Here is a 22,277-nt window from a genome sequence, read left to right on the forward strand (position 1 = left end):
GTGCATTGCTCCAGTAGTGATGGGGGCACTAGGGGCAGTAACCCCCAAGCTGGGTGCATGGCTCCAGTAGTGATGGGGGCATTAGGGGCAGTAACCCCCAAGCTGGGTGCATTGCTCCAGTAGTGATCGGGGCACGAGGGGCAGTAACCCCCAAGCTGTTTGCATGGCTCCAGTAGTGATGGGGGCATTAGGGGCAGTAACCCCCAAGCTGGGTGCATTGCTCCAGTAGTGATCGGGGCACGAGGGGCAGTAACCCCCAAGCTGTTTGCATGGCTCCAGTAGTGATGGGGCATTAGGGTCAGTAACCCCCAAGCTGGGTGCATGGGTCCAGTTGTGACCGGGGCACTAGGGTCAGTAACCCCCAACCTGGGTGCATGGCTCCAGTAGTGATTGTGGCACTAGGGGCAGTAACCCCCAAGCTGGGTGCATTGCTCCAGTAGTGATTGTGGCACTAGGGGCAGTAACCCCCAAGCTGGGTGCATTGCTCCAGTAGTGAACGGGGCACTAGGGTCAGTAACCCCCAACCTGGGTGCATTGCTCCAGTAGTGATGGGGGCACTAGGGGCAGTAACCCCCAGCAACATGAGCAAAAATATTTGTAAGCAATGTGGCGGCAACATTAAAATATTCTCGGTTGATTAATTTGGCCCAAACGTTGCAGACATCAAACAGTGATAATGATTACACTCAAGTGGTAAAACATGCAACAACATTTCTTATGCAAAGCTGTGAAATATCTCAACACTGAAACATTCTGAGGCAGAGTCGAGCAGCTCTGCATCACATGCTGCCTTTGTTTGTCTTCATTCTCTGTCAGGGAAGATGGATGCAACTTGCTATCCGAGGCTGCCGTTTATGATGCTGCTGTATCGCTCTGTGGAATGTTGTAAAGCTCCATCGATCCATCTTCTGCGACCAGCGATGTCTGTCAGGGTCATGGGAGGCTGGAGAAAAGAGTTTATTGGTGCAGAGGCAGGAGACTCTGTGGGCAGATGGGCAGCCCAGCGCTGGTTAAAGAAGCACCAGCATGTCTAGAATCTGTTTGTTCAGTTTTATGCACAGGTAAAAATAACTCGTACTCATTTGTGTTTGTGTTGACAGTGGTCATTATGGTTAACGCTTCTGCTCACACGTATAAACACAAGAGCTGAATCAATGAAGAAACCGGAAATGCGCAGATGAAGTTTATTCAGCACAGGGACTTTCTTATAATAGAAAGAATGATAACATGATGTTTACCTGCTGGAATGCATCTGACCACCATGACACTGAAGTACCTTGACATACGAGCACTTTGAAATACGTCTGCGATCGCGCTAACCACTACACCCCCAGTTTTCATTCAGTATGTAAAAATGTTTATTTATACAATATATAAGTTGATCAAACTATAAAATACATATACTATTTTTCTCCAGCTCCATGCAGGAACACAGGATACATGTAGGCCAGGTTCTCCAGAGAGCTCTTTGTCAAGGAAGAGAAATGGGAATGTCACTTCCTGAACATAATATTTTTGTCCTCGGGTACTAGCAGTAAACGCTAGAGGAGTGAGGCACGCTGTCCTCGGCAGGGCCGGCCCTAGCCATTTTGGTGCCCTAGGCGAGATTATGACTTTGCGCCCCCCCCCATAACGGCAAACATAATAACAACAGCCATATGACGGACCTTAAAAGTTTAATTATTCTTCAAAACAACTAGCACACGCTATACAATACAAATAATAATTAAATAATAATAAAATAAAATAAAATAAATAAACAGAAATAAAACAGGGTTACTGTTCAGATTAAGAGGAAATTAAAAGTCCTGACAGCTTCCACACAAACAATGCAAAACAGATACATAGCAAATAATTTAGCCATGATAGCTTACATTTAAAATGTTACACGTCTGGACTTCCTTGCAGCAAAGGCATCGATGGTTCAGATTCAGATTCAGATTCAGATTCAGACAACTTTCATTCAGACAAGTATCATTTGGTGATACTGATGGTATCATCAAATGATACCTGTCTTGAAAGCTCATGATTTATGGTTATTAAAGCAAGTCCATTGAGCCGCTCTTGTGACATCGTGGATCTCAGGTCAGTTTTTATAAGCTTTAGTTTGGAGAAGCTCCTCTCTGCAGCAGCAACTGTCACTGGAGTAGTGAGAGCAATTCTCACGGCCACCCATGTTGGGATAAATCTCCTTCAGTTTATTCTCCTGTATGAAACTGAGAAGTTCCAAGGTGGTCATTTTGGGTTTTGGCAAATCTGGGAATGATTGCAGCTCCAGTGCCAGTTCCTGTTCATCCAGGTCGGACTGCCCATTCCAGCTCAGGGCACTGCTCAGTCTCTCACACGGCTTTTCCAGCTCTTCCTTGGGCAGCTGGGGGAAGTTGACAAGAACACTGAACCTTTTATCGACTTCACCCATTGTCTGTGATCTTTCCCTTAGTGACACAATGCAGACATCGACCACCATATTGAAAAAGGAAATCTTCAGTCAGTTCCTCACCAGGAGCCTCATAGGAGAACTGTCTCTTAGTCTCTTCTGCTTAAGAACAGCTTCAACGTTCATCTCCTCACACATTTCTTTGGCAGATGCAAATCCAGTGTCTCTGTGGTTGGTAAGAGAGGCTTCCATTTTCTTCAGGAGATCAACATCCGTCTGCATTGTCTCAGACTGCAATAACTTGTTGACATGCTGAATTTCTGTCAGGATGTCATCCCATATCACAGTACAGACAGACGCTGTTGATCCGACTTTCCCACCTAGTACCTGACCAGGACTTCAGTGTTGTGTGGACATGTGTTTTTAAGATGGACCATCTCTGAGTGGAGGCAGAAAATAGTGTGAAAAGCTTCTGCAGGTAGCCAAAGTAACCACTGGCATCTGCAGAGCTTTTTGCCCATCAGCTACCACCAGATTTACTGTGTGTGCACTGCGTGGCACAAATAAAGCTCGATTTATTATGCTGTGTTCTTCTGGCATGTACGCACATCACTGAACAGAAAGAAGTAGAGAATATCTGTAAAGACAGATAAGCCACGGTATAATGGCGTTCTACCGTCGTCTGGAGAGGGAAACTGTTCCAGCTTCGACGCTGCACACGGAGATGACGCATTCAAAGGCGTCGGAGAACCATGGTGTGTTCAGGAACATGGGACATGTGACAACTCATGTCAGAACGAACAATTATCGGCTGAAAACGCGTCTATGAGCCGTGCAACGCCAAAATAATAATATGGGCTTTCTAACATAAGTTTATTAGTTTATTATTTTCCTTTTTTTTTTTTTTTTTTTATATATATAATTTTCGAGGCTTGGAGTGGCGCCCCCTCCAGCAGGTGGCGCCCTAGGCAATCGCCTAGCTCGCCTATGCCTAGAGCCGGCCCTGGTCCTCGGGTACTAGCAGTAAGCGCTAGAGGAGTGAGGCACGCTGTCCTCGGGTACTAGAAGGAAGCGCTAGAGGAGTGAGGCACGCTGTTCTCGGGTACGAGCAGGAAGCGCTAGAGGAGTGAGGCACGCTGTTCTCGGGTACGAGCAGGAAGCGCTAGAGGAGTGAGGCACGCTGTCCTCGGGTACGAGCAGGAAGCGCTAATGAACATATAAGAATGCTGATCCAAACTTTAAACCCTTCAACAAAGGAGAGCAGACACAAAGAGTTTATGGAATGTACAACTTGTTGAGCGCAGACAGTGTGAACGAGCTCCTCAACAGCAGGGCACAGAATATGTGGCAGTTTATTTTTGCCCCATTTGTGAGATGCATCCTAAATGTGGTACCGTTCTGTTTTCGCACCTTTATTTTGGAACAAGGCGTGTTGGTACTGGCAGCAGATGGAGGCCGACCCAGCGAAACCAGGGGACGAGCTGCAGGACTGCGCTGAATGGAGGCAGCTGGTACTCACCACAGCCGGTTCTCTGCTTCCTCCAGGAACTGGGCAAGTTCACCTGCCTCCGGGGAGAGGTCCCGCGCCTCACGAGTGTCGTAGGTCAGCTGCACCTGGAAACGGCGGCCATCCCCCTGCAGAACGACATTGTTCCACGTGAGGCCGTGCAATTCGATCTCAAGTCACTTCAATTCCATCGATGTGAAACTCTTACTTTGACTGCAGCAAATCTAAGATTAGTTGTTGGCAGCAAACGATTCTGTCAGCAGTTATGATGAACAGGTGTGTGTCCTCCAGTGGAAAGAACGAGTTCAACTTCTGGTCTATTCATATCTACATTTTTGTCAGCACGATGCACAGGTGGAATCCACCATCCCTTTTAATGTTGATCATTTCTTCTGCCTCATGAGACCAGCCATGTTAATCTGTTTCTTTACAAGGATGCCAAAAAGCATCTCAGGCTGAGAGAGAGTTGACAAGATTACATTTTGGCACAGATCCGCTGTAATGTGACTTTCTATTCTTTATCTGTTTCAGTACAGTTAAAATTAGCGGATCTTTTCTGTTCAGAAAGTTGATTGAAGCTGCATTTTTTCTAAATACAATCTCCTGATAAAAACCTGCCAGTTTTGTCTTTTTCCTTTGAACACCTGCGCATGTAACGAGGCTGCTGTTTGGTCTGAAACTGTTCATTCCTGGAAAGAGAGTGTGTGCTGCGAACAGGTTGAGTGTGTGTGTGACGCTCGCCCACGTGGCAACGTACATCACACGTACTAGAATGGAAATGGGAAGGCTGCCGTACCCAACGCACTTGCAGCTATAATCCCCCCCCCTCCGCTGTTTCTTAAATGTCAAGCCATCAGTGCCTGCTGCTAATGAGACACTTGTCCATGGAAAATGATTAAGCAGTGGAGTGATTCCCTTTCATTCCACTCAGAAGGGGATTTACCAGGAACTGAAGGATGAGCAGAGACGGGTGGAGGGATGAGGCGAGCGATCGCAGAGCGTGACGATTTATAGCGAGTGCCGGTGCGACCCAGCAGGACCAGGATGGCACTGGCTGAACCCCATTTCTCACTTGGCCAAGCATTTGACAATGTTGAGTGGTTTTAACTTATAATGAATTAATTTACAGCTGTGACTTTTCCAGTTTGACAGTGAAACCAATCTAAGTGATTTCTTACACTTCCTAGCCAAAGTGAGGCATCATGTCGAGCACGGCCTACATTTTTATGAGCGTCTTCCTCTTCAGAGGAGTTCGAGGATTCCTCCATGCTGGACGGGATTGTCTCAAAGTCCTCCGTGTCCATGGACGGGAGACGCCGCTGGGCCCACCCTGGGGAGAAGAACATGCCCGTGAACACACAGGTGTTGCTATTCCGCTTGGCAGGTGAATATTCAGAAATGCAGTGAGTTTCTGCACATCAGCAGTGAAAGCTTGATAGCTCTGTTTGAAACGTCAACACGCTCTGTATTTGGAACAGTCTGAATCATTATGCAACACCGGCACCGTGCTGCACAAGCTGCTGGTTAGCTACGGCTAGGTTACAGTCCAGCCCGGGTGGAGTTATCAAAGCCCTGAAAGAAACATCTGAAACTCTGAAGACACCCAAAATCGAATTTTAAACACCAACACCAAGTCATTAGCCATAATGGACACAATTTTCAACCAACAACACATCAACTCAATTGCATCAGAATAGCGCCGCAGAGAGGAGCATCGGAGACGGTCCTCCTCTGACGTTACCTGGTTGGGAGGCGGATCTGGGGACGGTGGCGGCGCTGCTAGCAACAGTGCTGCTAGTCATGTTCTGATGTTTCTTGACAGCAGTCATAGCACCACGCAAAGTATCTGAAGGGAAGCCATCTTTTTCATTATGATCCCCAATCAACAACATCAGGCATAAAGGTGTAGAACATCTATGTTGTACTGAGAGGGCCGTGCAGACAGCAGACTAGCAGCAGGGAGCAGGCAAAAAAAAACGCAACGAAACGACATCAACATGATCTGTGATTCTCATGCATTCGAAACAGCACAGCACAAATCACAACACTTGTCAACATGGCAGGCATGAACTGGAACGAACAAGCACAAAAGCCATGAGCACACGTTCCAGGCAACATCCACAACAAAATAAATAAGCTGTGCCTAAAAAACCAAACAGGCTGCGGGGACCAGCATGCGCCGAGCTTTACTCCACGTCGAAGTACCTTCATAGCCAAAGGGAGTGGGGTCACTTTTTATCTCGTGTCTCTTGCTCTTTATGCTAGCAGAGAGGGTACCTGGCCGGAGGAAACGACAACCAACCAGAGGCTTTGTTAGATGGCCTCCTTTAGAAGGCTGCCACACACCATAACCCCACAAAACCAATTGAAGGCGCATTGAAGACCATTTTCAGACGTGGAATCTGAAATACTGAGCCTCCATGGAGCGTAGCTGATGCTTGTGGAGTCGATCATTATGGAAGGAACATTTCTCACCTGATTCCATTTGTGATAAGTTGGTGGCGCTGTTTGACACCAGAAATGTGCTGAACAAAAAGAGCATTGGGAAACTATTTTCTTCATCACCAGCAGCCCTTTGAGGGTCTGCTCCCCCGACATTCTCTGTCAGACTAGTTTTGGCTTTCTCCTCATGCCATGCTGACTCTCGTCTGTGATGGTCACAGCCGTCCGTCTACTGCTGGTTGATCTTGATAGTTTCTCCGGGCAGTGTTTTGTGTGCATTTCCTGCCATTCAGAACCAATAACGAGTTCTTCTTATGCTCCCTGACCGTGCTCTTGTCCTGAGTTAAAGTCTATTATTTTGTTTACCGGTCATTTATTCCTATTGTTCCCTGTGGCTGGTATTTTATGTTAGCTATTTTTGCAACACCAGCCAGCAGTTTGTTCAATTGAGTATATGTATTTTTCGGCTGTGTATTTTTGTTATTTGGACTTTGAGGGGTCCAGCTGACCCGTGCCTTGTTTTCTGCTCAGTAGTTCTTGAGTAAAGGGTTAAAAACTATTTCTGGACTCTGTTCTCTGTTTCTTGGGTTCCACTTATATTTTGTAAATAACAATTGAGGGGATTAAAAATATTGGTTCCATATTGACATATATACATGAGAATTTGGGCAGCTTGGTTAGCAGGAGCTAACATAGCACAGCCAGTGTTTCCCTTGAGCAGGTCCCAAGCCCGGATAAATGCAGAGGGTTGTACAGATGTAGGATGTGACTTAGAGGAGAAGGAGAAGTTCTTACGCTCCACAGGTAGGAGGTGAGTTAGAGGAGAAGGAGAAGTTCTTACGCTCCACAGGTAGGAGGTGAGTTAGAGGAGAAGGAGAAGTTCTTACGCTCCACAGGTAGGAGGTGAGTTAGAGGAGAAGGAGAAGTTCTGGACTGACTTAGATGAAGTGGTTCAGAGCATCCTAGCAGAGAGAGAGTCCTGATTGGAGCAGACCTCAATGGGCGTGTTGGTGAAGGAAATAGAGGAGATGAAGAAGTGATGGACAAGTTTGGTATTCAGGACAGGAACCTAGAAGGACAGACGGTGGTGGACTTTACCAAAAGGAGGGACATGGCAGTCGCTAACACTTATTTCCAGAAGAGACTAGAACATAGGGTGACCTACAAGAGTGGAGGGAGGAGCACACAGGTGGACGACATCTAGTGTAGACGGAGCAGTTTAAAGGAGGCTGGTGACTGTGAGGTCGTGGTAGGAGAGAGTGTAGCCAGCCAGCATAGGCTGGTGGTGAGGAAGATGACTCTAGTGGTGAAGAAGAGGAAGAGGATGACGGCAGAGCAGAGGACAAAGTGGTGGAGGCTGAAGAACGGAGAGGTTAGACAGACTCTGGGTGGACAAGAGAGGCTTCCAGAAGACTGGAATACAACAGCTCAGGTGATCAGGGAGACAGGTAGGAGAGGACTGGGTGGGTGATTCTCGCGAAACCAGACTAACAAGGTGGCATGAAGCATTTTGATTATAAAACTTAATGCTATCAAAATAACAAGGATACCATTATAGAAGTCTCTTAATGTACTATTTGCTCATGATTTAAATTTACCATAATAAATATAAATGTTGTTGTTTTTCTTTACATTTAAGGGTAAATTTCTCATTACCGCAACGTGTCCATAACTGGATTTGGGTTCTATGAGATGAGATGGAAATATTAGTAATTAAGAAAGATAAAAAAGAATAAACTTTAGTGCATGTTATACTATAAACAGTTACAGTGAAGAGACATGTGGTCTTTGAAGAATATTAGTAAAGTTAGTGAAAATAACAAGGAATAAAAATGTGTCCAAGACTCATTTTCTCATTCTCCGCAACAATTTTCGATCATTGTTTAAGTCCTCAAGAAGCTTACATTTGCAAGGAATTTTGTTGGAGGGAACATTATTGACTGTAACATTCAAGATGGCTGCCAGGTAAGCAGTTATTTTATTATCTCTCCAGATATAATTTCAAAGTTTGTATGTTTAAGTAGCTACACAACTTTTTAGTTCTCATTACCGAAACGTGAAGTTTTGAAGTTAAAAAAAATAAGTTAATGATTATATCTATTATTATTATATACCCCATTATGGTCTAAACATAAACAGCTAAGAATAGTTTAGCTAGCAAATCATGTACTAGCCACGTTAGCATAAACGTTCATTGTCACTCATCCACCGCAACACCATTATCATCCACCGCAACACCATTATCATTCACTGCAACACCATTATCATCCACCGCAACACCATTATCACCCACCGCAACACCATTATCATTCACTGCAACACCATTATCATCCACCGCAACACCATTATCATTCACTGCAACACCATTATCGTCCACCGCAACACCATTATCATTCACTGCAACACCATTATCATCCACCGCAACACCACTATCATCCACCGTAACACCATTATCATCCACCGCAACACCATTATCACCCACCGTAACACCATTATCATTCACCGCAACACCATTATCATCGACCGCAACACCATTATCATTCACCGCAACACCATTATCATCCACCGCAACAGTTGAGGGCCTGTTGCGGTGGAGAGATACAATGTTTAGGTAATGAGAAACAGACCAATAAAGGAGGGAATGCGCTATAACTCTTGCTCATTCTATTCAACAATCTATTTCTATCTTTCTTTTTCATGAAATGTTATACTCAAGTATGGTATTTTGTTGCAGGCAAGCATCAAGTGAAAAGAAAAGGGCGTCAGCGAAAGAGAGGTTGGCAAAGCATAGGACAGCAATTTACAGCGACTTAAACTTGAGGAATACAGAAGAACAGAAAGAGAGAGATATCAAAAACGTAAAGACACTGGAAAACTCAAGACAACTCAGGATTTGACAACTAGACAGCATGAAAAGAAAAACAAAACAATGGAGAACCAATTCAGCAAAGTATTACAGAAAGAAAAAACAAGAGAAAAAAGTACTACTTGATTTAACACCAGAATTGTGTGTAAGTAACAAAGAGGATTCTGAGAACGACGAAACACGAAGACGAACTGGACAAAAATCATAACAGAACACCAAAAGAAAGTTCAGAAATAGCAGGGCCAATGGAGGCATCCACTCCCCAGAGAACAGGGGAAGTAAATATTAGACAGCGTTCATCCAAGCTTGTCGGAAAATTAAGATCTAAATTAAGATGTGCTGAACAAAAATGTGTGGCAAGACAGTAGAATTGCATAAACTAAAGACGGCTGATGGCCAACAGAGCAAAAACAGCAATCGCACCAATAAACATTCTGCAAAGGGTCAGGATCAGAAAATAAAAAAATGGATTGCCAATCAATAGTAAGAGGAAACAACTTGGCAAACTTTATTTCAGACGGCCCAACTTCTCAGTATAGGAATAAATCCTCTTTTTACTTAGCCTCCACTGTGCCATCCATGCATGGATTTAAAGGGGTGACCTGGAAATTCACTGAGGCCTCACATGGCGAAGGTGCCCCAGATGGGGTAGGTGGGGCTTTAAAGAATCTGGCATACAGAATAGTGTTGCATGGGACCAGTATCCCAAATGCTGGATGTCTGTATGATCATCTGAAGAACAATTAATCAGTGACTCTGTTTAAAGTGTCAGAAGAGGAGATAAATACCAGCGGCGAATTGATTCCCCCCAATCTAAAAACTGTTCCTGGGTCGCTGGTGACATCCTCAAAGCCAGGAGTCATCAACACACGGGAGGTGTCTTGCTTTTGTGGGGGAAATTGTCCGTGCTATCCTACAATGTGCCATGTGTTATCTGAGCAAAGAGAAGATGAACCAGATAGCGACAACGCCACCATTGAGGTTGGACAGTGGGTTCTGGTCCAATATGATGGGGATTTGTTCCTGGTACAGTCACACAGATTGCTGAAGGGCAGTATGAAGTAGACACCATGACTCGTATTGGGGAAAACCGCTTGTATGTCCCAAGCATCAGATTTCCAGGAGAAGGAGTCTGGTACTATCGTCAGGACACACAGGACATAATCCCAGAACCCCTTCCTGCCACCTCCTCTGCTAGACATTTCTGCGTTTTACCAGATATATGGGCAAAACACAAAAAGCGCTCATGAATGAGTAACAAGTGGGAAGGAGACGTGATCAGTAAACGCAGCTGTTCCAGTTGGATGTTTAAGTTGTCTGACTAACTCAGTTAATAGTTGCTGCTGGTCAAATTCTTCACATTAAACTTTTCTCAGAGGTTCTGTGTTTGATACAATTGTTGTGAGATGTAACAATGTAACAAAGTGTTCTAGTTAAAATAAAATATTTTCCCGTGACAACGTGAACAATGAGAAGGTCCCAGGGGGGACAGTGAAGCTACAAGGACTAGGCTACACAAGTAGTCCTCTACAGAAGGGAGAGGACTTCAGGTACCTCGGGTCAACAGAGCAGAGTGATGGAGAGAATGTGGAAAGGAGGTGAAGAATCGTGTGCAGGCAGGCTGGAACGGGGGGAGGAGAGTATCAGGTGTGCTCTGTGATAGGACGAAGGGACAGGTCTACAAGACAGTGGTGAGGACAGCCATGATGGACGGCTTAGAGACAGTGGTGAAGACAGCCATGATGGACGGCTTAGAGACAGTGGTGAGGACAGCCATGATGGACGGCTCAGAGACAGTGGTGAGGACAGCCATGATGGATGGCTTAGAGACAGTGGTGAGGACAGCCATGATGGACGGCTTAGAGACAGTGGTGAGGACAGCCATGATGGATGGCTTAGAGACAGTGGTGAGGACAGCCATGATGGACGGCTCAGAGACAGTGGTGAGGACAGACATGATGGACGGCTTAGAGACAGTGGTGAGGACAGCCATGATGGATGGCTTAGAGACAGTGGTGAGGACAGACATGATGGACGGCTTAGAGACAGTGGTGAGGACAGCCATGATGGACGGCTCAGAGACAGTGGTGAGGACAGACATGATGGACGGCTCAGAGACAGTGGTGAGGACAGACATGATGGACGGCTTAGAGACAGTGGCTCTGAGGAGAAGACAGGAGTCTAAAGTATTATGCCGGATACCGTTCCTGCTGCAACCCTCTGCATTTGTTTGGGACTGGCTCAAGGGCGATTCTTGCTGGGCTACACTAGCTCCTAGGTTAGGTAGGGGTGCTAGCTACACTAGCTCCTAGGGTAGGTAGGGGTGCTAGCTACACTGGCTCCTAAGGTAAGTAGGGGTGCTAGCTACACTAGCTCCTAGGGTAGGTAGGGGTGCTAGCTACACTAGCTCCTAGGGTAGGTAGGGGTGCTAGCTACACTAGCTCCTAGGGTAGGTAGGGGTGCTAGCTACACTGGCTCCTAAGGTAAGTAGGGGTGCTAGCTACACTAGCTCCTAGGGTAGGTAGGGGTGCTACCCGTGCTCCCTATGAGGCTGCATTAATCTTAATCTCTAAGTGTCATGTCAGCTGTCTAGTCCTGCTTAACATTTTATAGGCAACCAAGGACAAGAAGGTGGAGGTGATATATAAAGAAAAAAGCAATTTGTGCAGAGAAGCAACCGAGGTGCAGCGTATTGTCCTGTCTTTGTGTTTTAATCATCTGTTGGCTTTTATTCAACACTGCACCATTAAGAGAACCTGTCAAATAAGATAGTCTTAATATTAGATGTCTGCTGAGAATAGCATTTGGACTGTCAGCAGCTTGATGTGTGCGAATTTGTACAGAAGAAATGACAATTGTTAAAGTTATAAAATATATGAATAGCAAAAGTCAGAGCGAGAAGCCCGTAATCAGGTACCTTTTGTTCGTCTCGGGGCGACGTAGGAGGACGGAGAAGAGACAAGAGAGGAGGAAAGCGAAAAGCGCCGGGGGACCTGTGCCTCCTTTGCAGCTGGCTCTGTAGCCGGAGATGAGTCAGGAAGAAGGAAGGAGCATGGACCGAGAGCAAGAAGGAGGGAAAGAAAGAAGAAATGAAGAATGGATGACAGAGAGACGAGCTGTTTTAGACTTTAATTCAGAATAAAAACATAACAGAGAGAAATATGATACTGTTTTAACATTATCTGTCCCCGCCTGCTCTCATCAAATGGTGCATGAATTATTCACCATTCTCATTTACCACCCAAAGGAACGAACTCCCAGGGAATCAAAACACCGCTGCTTCATCACATCTCTGCATCGAGCATCCTTCAACGTTACCCTCGTGTTTCTGGATTCACCGGTCTTTAGTGTGCCCCAAACACACCAGCATTAATACGACACAATCAACATGATGTGTTTGATCTGAATTCATCTGAAAGTGTTACAACACAGGTCACTTTAACTAACTGTAAATGACAGTGGTTTGGTGAGAGAGGTGTGTGTATATAAGTAGGTGCGTTTACACGGACAACATGTCTTTATTCCGATCAGAGTTCAGAGTAAACTTGTGATCCGATGCGCCGTGTTCATGGACCCTAAAGATCCGATCCGATTAGGATTTGCGTGTTCATGCATCACACTTTTGATCGGAACAGAATATTCTGACATGCGCAGTTTGACCAAAAACACCGGAAATGGTAGAAGAAGAAGCGTAGCGTAGCAACTTCCGCTGTAAACAAATCATCGCTCCGCGCTTTCCTGCCTGAAACGTCAGCGTTATTTCGCTCGTTTTCCCCGTTTGCGCTTTTAGTTTCCTCCTTTAATGTCTCCGGCAACGTGTTTGTCTCAGATATTGACCAGTTCTGTCTTCCGCCCGCCGTGCTTTTCGCTCGCTCTGCTTCAGCTAGCTTCCGGCAATAGCAGTAGCGCGTGTAGCTGACGTCACAGACATGCGCAGTAAGGACGACTTGTACCGATACATCGGAATAAGTGTTTTCATGCGCCCTGACCGGGTCACAAATCGGTATAAAGCACCCCTCTCCATCGGGATAGAATTGTGACCGGATCAGGCTGGATCGGGTTAGACTATTCCGGTTAAGGTGTGTCCATGAAGCATTTTTATTCCGATCAGGATTTTAACCGGGTTAAATGTGTCCATGTAAACGCACCTAGTGAAGAGAGAGAGAGAGAGAGAGAGAGAGAGAGAGAGAGAGAGAAAGCATCCGTGTGAAGATGAGACTGGAGAACAGACTAGAACGGTAAACACTGGCGCTCGTCAGTGGTGAGGATTATCATCATAATGAAGATGATGGTGACGCAGTACCAGATGAAGAGAAAGAAGACTCCAACGACGATGATGACGGTGGTAAGAGAGTTGAGCGCTAAATGTGTTACCTGCCGGGAGAGACCTCCTGTTTGAAAGTCCCTGCAAGGTGAAGCGCTTCCTAGCATTAGCAGCTGAGAGGCCTGATTGGCTGGCTGAAGCATCAACTGAGCGGGGAAGCAAGAGGAAGTTAGTTGGTACAGCAGGGAAAGGAGATGAAGAGCAGGCCGCGAGTCAGCGGGATGACTTTCAGGTCTGATCTATGAGCTGGTTGATGGTCGTCATTTAAAACACAGCAAGACATTAACCAGCCTATAAAGGCTAATGGCCTTGGTGGTTTCGGCCCTTTCTTTGTTCTCTGCTCCCAGGAGGAAAGTATCTGGTACCTCTACCGGTCCTTCAGGATGGAAGAGGAGAAACGCCTTCCACTCAATTTGAACAATTTCTGGATTCACCTCGACCTGGACGATGAATTTGTTCCTCAATATCTCCGTCGATTATTGACCAATGTTTGTAATTTGACACAATCGTGTCGATCTTGATCTCACCACTGAATTTCATCTGGATTTGATCCAGAATGGGTTCAGGAAAAGATATTACATTTAAACATTAAAACCCATTTACAGATTCAAAAATCAGCACAAACTGATTCACGTTTACTTTTCATGTTGGTGTATAAAGATACCAAGAACAATCTAGAACATTCTGGTACTGATCCAGATCACCGTGTGGACGGTGTAGATCCAGTGAGGAGGGGAACGAGCTGCTTGGGGGAGGTCTGTGCTCTCTGAGTGCTTTTCTAGTTTAATACTGTAGTTAGTATTTAGAATTAGTTTGATTTCCAGTATATAAACTGTGATTTCACCACCAAAACATGGTTACACAGATCCTGGAATGGTCTGAGGGAACAGGAACAACAACTGAATAGGAACAACAAGTGGACCTCTTTCAGCACGCTGACTCCGGAGACACCTTTTCCTGTCACTTTGTTGTGATTTACATTTGTGACGCTCCCATTACTTCTGGCTGTGTCCCAAAGAGTAAAATCAACACCGGCTGAATATCAGATTCTGCTTCATTCTGCTGAGCCTTTGTGGGAATCGTCACACATGAATATACCTTTTGGTTCAGCATTTGTCCCGACCCGGGAGACCACACAGAAAGTTCCTTATCTCTTAAAGTGGATAACAAGCGTCTGGAGTCTGTAAAGCAGTCATGTTTGCAGTGTTGGGTGAGTGTCGGGTGTGGTCGGATGCAAAGATATAAAGCCAAAGCAACCAACCAAACCAAACCAAGAAGGTGTGTGGAGGGAGAGGGGAGGGGGGGGGGGGCATCAAACCTGGTCTCGAGCTGAATGGTTCACAGTTCATTCCACATCCATCCATCCAGCATCCATCAAGCATCCATCCATCATCCATCCATCCTGCATCCATCCATCCAGCATCCATCCGTCCACCATCCATCCATCCACCACCATCCATCCACCTATCCACCATCCACCCATCATCCATCCATCCATCATCCATCCACCTATCCACCATCCATTCATCATCCATCCATCCATCCATCCATCCACCATCCATCCATCCATTCCATCCACCCATCATCCATCCATCCACCATCCATCCATCCATTCCCTTTTTGACGAGACGACCTCAAACGTCTCAGCCACTTTCTCCTCCTTGAAGGTCACGGGTCTGCTGGAGACTATCCCAGCTGACTACAGACAAGAGGCAGAGTACACCCCGGATGAGACGCCAGCTCATCGCAGGGCCACACAAAGGACAAGCAACTATACACACTAACTCTCACACCTACAGACAAGTTGGTGTAAACCAATTCCCCTAACCTGCGTGCTTTTGGAGGTGGAAGGAAGCCGGAGAACCCGGAGAGAACCCACATAGACATGGGTAGAACAAACAAACTCAGCATAGAAAGGAATCGAAGTCGGAACCTTCTCGTTGTGAGACAACAGTGCAAAAAAAATATACAAATTCAAATATTTTGTTCACAGATAACAAGTTCCCTCTTACCCCTCTTCTGCCTCATGTTGGGACTGGGGTTGGACCTCCTGAAGTTGGACTCTGGACTTGAAGAATCAGACTGTCTCAGCACCATTTTACGCACATTTCTAGAAGGACATGTGAAATTAGGACCTTTGACCTGGCCAAAGCAAAATGTTGTTAAATCTATCCTTATGTTCCCTGTCTAAACCACTAGCAGGACGTTCTGGGAATAAGCAGTAGATTAGCTTTAACGTTAGCCATGTGTTCTGTTTAGATCACATGTGTCAAACTCAAGGCCCGGTGGCCAAATGTGGCCCTCCAAGTCATTTTCTGTGGCCCCCGAGAGCTGTGTGCAGACATTTGTTTTTGTAAAATGCCGCATCTGTCACATGTTCTTAACAGCCCACATTCGTTGGTTGTTCTGCAGTTCTGCCCCTCTCAACTGTGACAACAACGTTAATGCCATAACTTTATTATTTAATATTATTTACTTGAATAAGTTTTGTTGATCGATGGAGTAGTGTGGTTTTCTTAACCTGATCAATTGAAAGGATTTATGTTATATTTATGTTATGGGACGGCTGTGGCTCAGCTTGTAGAGTGGGTCGTCCAGTGGTCAGTAAATTGGTGGTTCCAATCCCAGCTCTGACTGTCTGCATGTCAAAGTGTCCTTGGGCAAGACACTGAACCCCAGACTGCTCCCAGTGGGTCTGGCAGCACCTTGCATGGCAGCAGTCGCCCACTGGAGGGTGAATGTGTGTGAATGGGTGAATGTGAGGCCTCATGTAAAGCGCTTTGAGCACCGCAACGGTGGAAAAAGCGCTATATAATACCATTTATAATAACAGCAATAATCTATCCATATATTTTTACAACTATACAATTGAATATGCAATGTTTGTAACTTTAGTGAACTGATCAAACGGAACAATTCAGCAACATGTCAATAACAATAGCAACACGCTGCAGTCAGGAAATCAATAATCTGCTGGAGGTGACTATTGAAAGTTATTTGAACCTTTTTGTTTTTGTTGTTGACCCCGGCTACATATGGAGCTCAGGATCAGCACCGAACAGCTCCATAGGGAGCCAGCTACATATGGATCAGGATCAGCACTGGACAGCTCCATAGGTAGCCGACTACATATGGATCAGGATCAGCACTGGACAGCTCCATAGGTAGCCGACTACATATGGATCAGGATCAGCACTGGACAGCTCCATAGGTAGCCGACTACATATGGATCAGGATCAGCACTGGACAGCTCCATAGGTAGCCGGCTACATATGGATCAGGATCAGCACTGGACAGCTCCATATGTAGCCGGCTACATATGGAGCTGTCCAGTGCTGATCCTGAAAGTGACGTCTTTTCTGCGGCATTGACTCGGGGAATGTTCTTTATCTTTCCCACTTCGGTTGGCTTTCTGGTTTTGCTTTGATTTTGTATCGATTATCTTTGTTCCTGCGTGATGATTGCATTTGAATGCATTTTCCACATTATTAGATGTGTTAATTTATTCCCATCACAAACTTTGGTTCATACTTATGATTTTTATCATTTACAGTATGACTTTATTTATCTCTAACAATTTTTAAGTTACAACCTTTTCAAAAAGTGATATCGAAACTGAATATTTTATTGTAATTACTGTGACGGCTAAAGAGTTAAATCATTTTTTTAATAGTTATTTAACAGCATGTTAAGGAGTAGTTACATTTATGACACCCCTGGTTTATATGATTCAACACATCATTTTGTCGATTGTTGGCAGCTCACCTCATGGGGGCGCTGTAGATGTTCAGTTGGCTGGCTTCTGTAAACAGCAAAGGGAACACAGATTATTTCACACTTCTCAGGGTGTCCTACGATGATGATCCATTTGACCAACAGGAAATATTCAAATAGGATTTCTGCTGTGTTGCCCCAATCATCAGACTCTGATCAGCGTGATGGAGAAAGTAACTGACATTGACTTCATGATGGGACTGTGTCTTCTGGTGTCTCAGCTAGCCACGAGCTAAAAGGCATGTGGCTGTGGGGGGTCGCCTTTTGAACGACGAGCCGAACGATAGACGATTAGACGCTTCTGATAACGTAAGGTGACTGTGAGACTTTCAGATGCACCCAACACCGAGTATTGGTTCCACAGCTGAGTCTGTGTTGGTGAGGTTGTGTGTGAAAAGGAAAAGCATCAATATTTGCACCCACACACAACACAAACTCTAATCCTCTCACAGCTCAACCTTGATCCCGCCACTCTCGGGGCGGGGGCCAAGGTTGTAAAACATGTTGAGTTGTGGAGTTCATCTCGTACCGATACTGATTTGTTTCCATGCCAACGGGTTCAGACTCATTTCATTTTGGCTTCTGTTGGCAGCCCTGTCAAAAAACAAGCAATAATTGTTACAGTTCAAAGGTCAGTGTTCTTTATTATGCTACATCATCACCACAAAGCTGATTCTAAAAGAGTGGCGTTCCTCATCTGCCACTGTGATCTATGGATTTATGAGCGGAATGATGAAGGACGAGCCACGGCGGTCCTGGATGCATCTCACCAACGTTTTTGGTGAGGCCGATAGATTATACGCATCGTGGCAAGGAATAGCAGAGTAACAGGATGATTCGGTAGATGAAGGCAAAGCTAATGGCCTCTACATTAATTTAGAACAGCAACCAGTTCTAACCCGGCGCCACACAGGTCTGTGCCGGCTTGCATCCTAACGTCCTCAGTTTGAGTCTATTTAATCTAATATATAATTAATGAATTCATCTTCTGAACCGCTTTGTGCGTTGCCGGGTCGTGCTGGAGCCTATCCCAGCAGTCAACGAGTGGGAGGTGGGGCACACCCTGGACAAGCCGCCAGCTCAGGGCAGGGCCGTACAAAGACAGACAATCATTCACACGTACGGACAATTTAGTGTCACCAATTCACCTAAGCTGTTGGTGGAGGGAGGAAGCCGGAGAACCCACGCAGATACAGCGAGAACCCGGAGAGAACCCACACAGACACAGGGAGAACCCGGAGAGAACCCATGCAGACACAGGGAGAACCCGGAGAGAACCTACACAGACACAGGGTGAACCCAGAGAGAACCTACACAGACACAGGGAGAACCCGGAGAGAACCCACGTAGACACACGCAGACACAGGGAGAACCCGGAGAGAACCCACGCAGACACAGGGGGAACCCGGAGAGAACCCACGCAGACATGGGGAGAACCCGAGATAACCCACGCAGACACAGGGAGAACCCGGAGAGAACCCACGCAGACATGGGGAGATCCCGAGAGAACCCACGCAGACACAGGGAGAACACGGAGAGAACCCACACAGACAGAGGGAGAACCCGGAGAGAACCCACGCAGACACAGGGAGAACCCGGAGAGAACCCACGCAGACACAGGGAGAACCCGGAGAGAACCCACACAGACAGAGGGAGAACCCGGAGAGAACACAAGCATACACAGGGAGAACCCACACAGACAGAGGGAGAACCCAGAGAGAACCCACGCAGACACAGGGAGAACCCGGAAAGAACCCACGCAAAACACGGAAGAACCCGGAGAGAACACACGCAGACACAGGGAGAACCCAGAGAGAACACACGCAGACACAGGGAGAACCCAGAGAGAACACACGCAGACACAGGGAGAACCCAGAGAGAACCCACGCAGACACAGGGAGAACCTGGAGAGAACCCACGCAAAACACGAGAGAACCCGGAGAGAACCCACGCAAAACATGGAAGAACCCGGAGAGAACCCACGCAGACACAGGGAGAACCCGGAGAGAACCCACGCAAAACACGGGAGAACCCGGAGAGAACACATGCAGACACATGGAGAACCCAGAGAGAACCCATGCAGATCTGGGGAGAACGTGCAAACTCCTTACCACTGTTGAAAAGCTGTTCAAATAAGTCACATACCTGACTAAAGACCTCCACAGATTTAGTGACACCCACAGCCACAACACTAGAGGGAGCTCAAACAACAACCTGATTACCCCCTCCTATAGGACTAACATGGGTAAATCATCTTTTTACAATACTGCCCCCCAAGGGTGGAACGGTTTGACTCCTGCCCTCAAAACATGCACCTCTTTGGCCTTCTTCAAAACGGCCCTAAAAATACACCTTTCAGGGGGCAGAAACGGAGATAGTCATCACGACTCCGGATCAATCCCACCTACGTTGTCCATATTATGTTTCCTTTTAATTTATTGATATTTTGCATCAATTGAGTAATTTAATATTAGTTTTATTTGTATTGTTAAATGTCGATGATTTATGTACGAAGGACTTTCAACGGAAACAAGACCGCAAGGGCTTTTTAGAAATACTCTGTACTTGTACTGTAATACATGCTACTGTGTGACTGTACTTGTACTGTAATACATGCTACTGTGTGACTGTACTTGTACTGTAATACATGCTACTGTGTGACTGTACTTGCACTGTAATTCATGCTACTGTGTCACTGTACTTTTACTGTAATACATGCTACTGTGTGACTGTACTTGTACTGTAATACATGCTTCTGTTTGACTGTACTTGTACTGTAATACATGCTACTGTGTGACTGTACTTGTACTGTAATACATGCTACTGTGTGACTGTACTTTTACTGTAATACATGCTACTGTTTGACTGTACTTGCACTGTAATACATGCTACTGTTTGACTGTACTTGCACTGTAATACATGCTACTGTACTTGTACTGTAATACATGCTACTGTTTGACTGTACTTGCACTGTAATACATGCTACTGTACTTGTACTGTAATACATGCTACTGTTAGACTACTTGTACTGTAATACATGCTACGGTGTGACTGTACTTGTACTGTAATACATGTTGCTGTGTGACTGTACTTGTACTGTAATACATGTTACTGTGTGACTGTACTTGTACTGTAATACATGCTACGGTGTGACTGTACTTGTACTGTAATACATGCTACTGTGTGACTGTACTTGTACTGTAATACATGTTACTGTGTGACTGTATTTGTACTGTAATACATGCTACTGTGTGACTGTACTTGTACTGTAATACATGTTACTGTGTGACTGTACTTGTACTGTAATACATGCTACTGTGTGACTGTATTTGTACTGTAATACATGCTACTGTGTGACTGTACTTGTACTGTAATACATGTTACTGTGTGACTGTACTTGTACTGTAATACATGCTACTGTGTGACTGTATTTGTACTGTAATACATGCTACTGTGTGACTGTACTTGTACTGTAATACATGCTACGGTGTGACTGTACTTGTACTGTAATACATGCTACTGTGTGACTGTATTTGTACTGTAATACATGCTACTGTGTGACTGTATTTGTACTGTAATACATGCTACTGTGTGACTGTACTTGTACTGTAATACATGTTACTGTGTGACTGTACTTGTACTGTAATACATGCTACTGTGTGACTGTATTTGTACTGTAATACATGCTACTGTGTGACTGTACTTGTACTGTAATACATGCTACGGTGTGACTGTACTTGTACTGTAATACATGTTACTGTGTGACTGTACTTGTACTGTAATACATGTTACTGTGTGACTGTACTTGTACTGTAATACATGCTATGTTTAATGTTTAACCCCCAAATATGTGCTTTTAGATCAACCTAAATCTTCAATGAGTTCTTTAAACATCTTGAGAAGCGTCCTGTGAAATGCGTGTTGACAATGAGGTGCGGCCGCGGTTACAAAACCGTCATTCAAATACTGTCGATGAGACGCAGACTCAGCACAGAGTACTACAAATATCCTCCTCAGCAAAAAGCATCCATGTTCATCATGTTGTGTTCATAAAGGCTGGTCATGGAGTAGCAGGTACGGGAATGAAGCCTGGTCTGAATCCTGTTGGTCACGGTCAACATGTAAACAGGCTTACACTATATTTCTGCAGTTTTCTCCTTCCTCTCTTTACTTGACATGCGCTTGTGTTTCCACGTGCCCTCGTTTGTGTGTTTGTGTGTTTGTGTGTTTGTGTGTTTGTGTGTTTGTGTGTTTGTGTGTTTGTCAGCAGGACGACCTGAATATGTCGTGGCTGGGGACCAGAACAAGGGACCGATTCAGATTCCTCTTCTTCATTCTCACATTAAATGTTTTTTATTTTTAGTACCCATCTAGGTGTTCTGTTACTTTGAGTAATCCGTCTCTGTGTTTAACGCTCATGATACTCATGATATATTATCATCACTGGATCTTGTGTCTGTCCAATCACATTCTCCGACTCAAGAAGCTCCTCTCCATTCTTAATCTCTCACCCCCTCTTTCTTTTTACACGCAGCCCTCCCTCCGTTCCTGCTCTTCCTGTCACCCCCCCCCCCCCCCCCCTACCGGCCTCCTTCTCCATCCTGAAAATTGTCTTTCACTGCGTGTCTTTCTTCTCCCACCATTGTCCCGCCCTCTCTTTTCTCTCCCCATCACTTTCAATCTCCTCCAATTTAATTCTCCAGCTCCTCTCTGCTCTCCTCCCATATGGTGAGAGGTGAATAACACACGCTCACACGCACACGCTCACATGCACACGCACACACGCACACAGACACACACACATACACACACACACACACACACACACACACACACACACACACACACACACACACACACACACACAGTGCAGAGATTGGCTAGAGGCTCACAGAAGTGGTTTTCCTTGAGTGTCCACGGTGGACAACTAACTGGGACAGAGGAGACAGAGAGCCTCCTGTTCTGATTGGCTGTTCTGTTCTGTTCT

The 22,277-nt window shown here is 45.5% G+C and overlaps 1 protein-coding gene across 1 annotated transcript in view; it reads right to left on the reverse strand.

The window, feature by feature from the left end:
• Positions 1–3,892: 3,892 nt before the first annotated feature.
• mcf2l2 (MCF.2 cell line derived transforming sequence-like 2) overlaps positions 3,893–22,277 on the reverse strand; it is a 94,771-nt gene continuing 76,386 nt past the window's right edge. Inside the window, exons 27-35 of the mRNA XM_068743807.1 lie at positions 17,282–17,318; positions 15,529–15,626; positions 13,567–13,662; positions 12,897–12,901; positions 12,110–12,206; positions 6,090–6,161; positions 5,626–5,730; positions 5,105–5,214; positions 3,893–4,012 (exon numbers count right to left, since the gene is read on the reverse strand). Of these exons, the coding sequence (XP_068599908.1) occupies positions 3,893–4,012; positions 5,105–5,214; positions 5,626–5,730; positions 6,090–6,161; positions 12,110–12,206; positions 12,897–12,901; positions 13,567–13,662; positions 15,529–15,626; positions 17,282–17,318 (740 nt within the window). The remainder of the gene's footprint in view (positions 4,013–5,104; positions 5,215–5,625; positions 5,731–6,089; positions 6,162–12,109; positions 12,207–12,896; positions 12,902–13,566; positions 13,663–15,528; positions 15,627–17,281; positions 17,319–22,277) is intronic.

This window comes from Brachionichthys hirsutus, chromosome 9 (genome assembly GCF_040956055.1).
Source record: "Brachionichthys hirsutus isolate HB-005 chromosome 9, CSIRO-AGI_Bhir_v1, whole genome shotgun sequence".
NCBI lineage: Eukaryota > Metazoa > Chordata > Actinopteri > Lophiiformes > Brachionichthyidae > Brachionichthys > Brachionichthys hirsutus.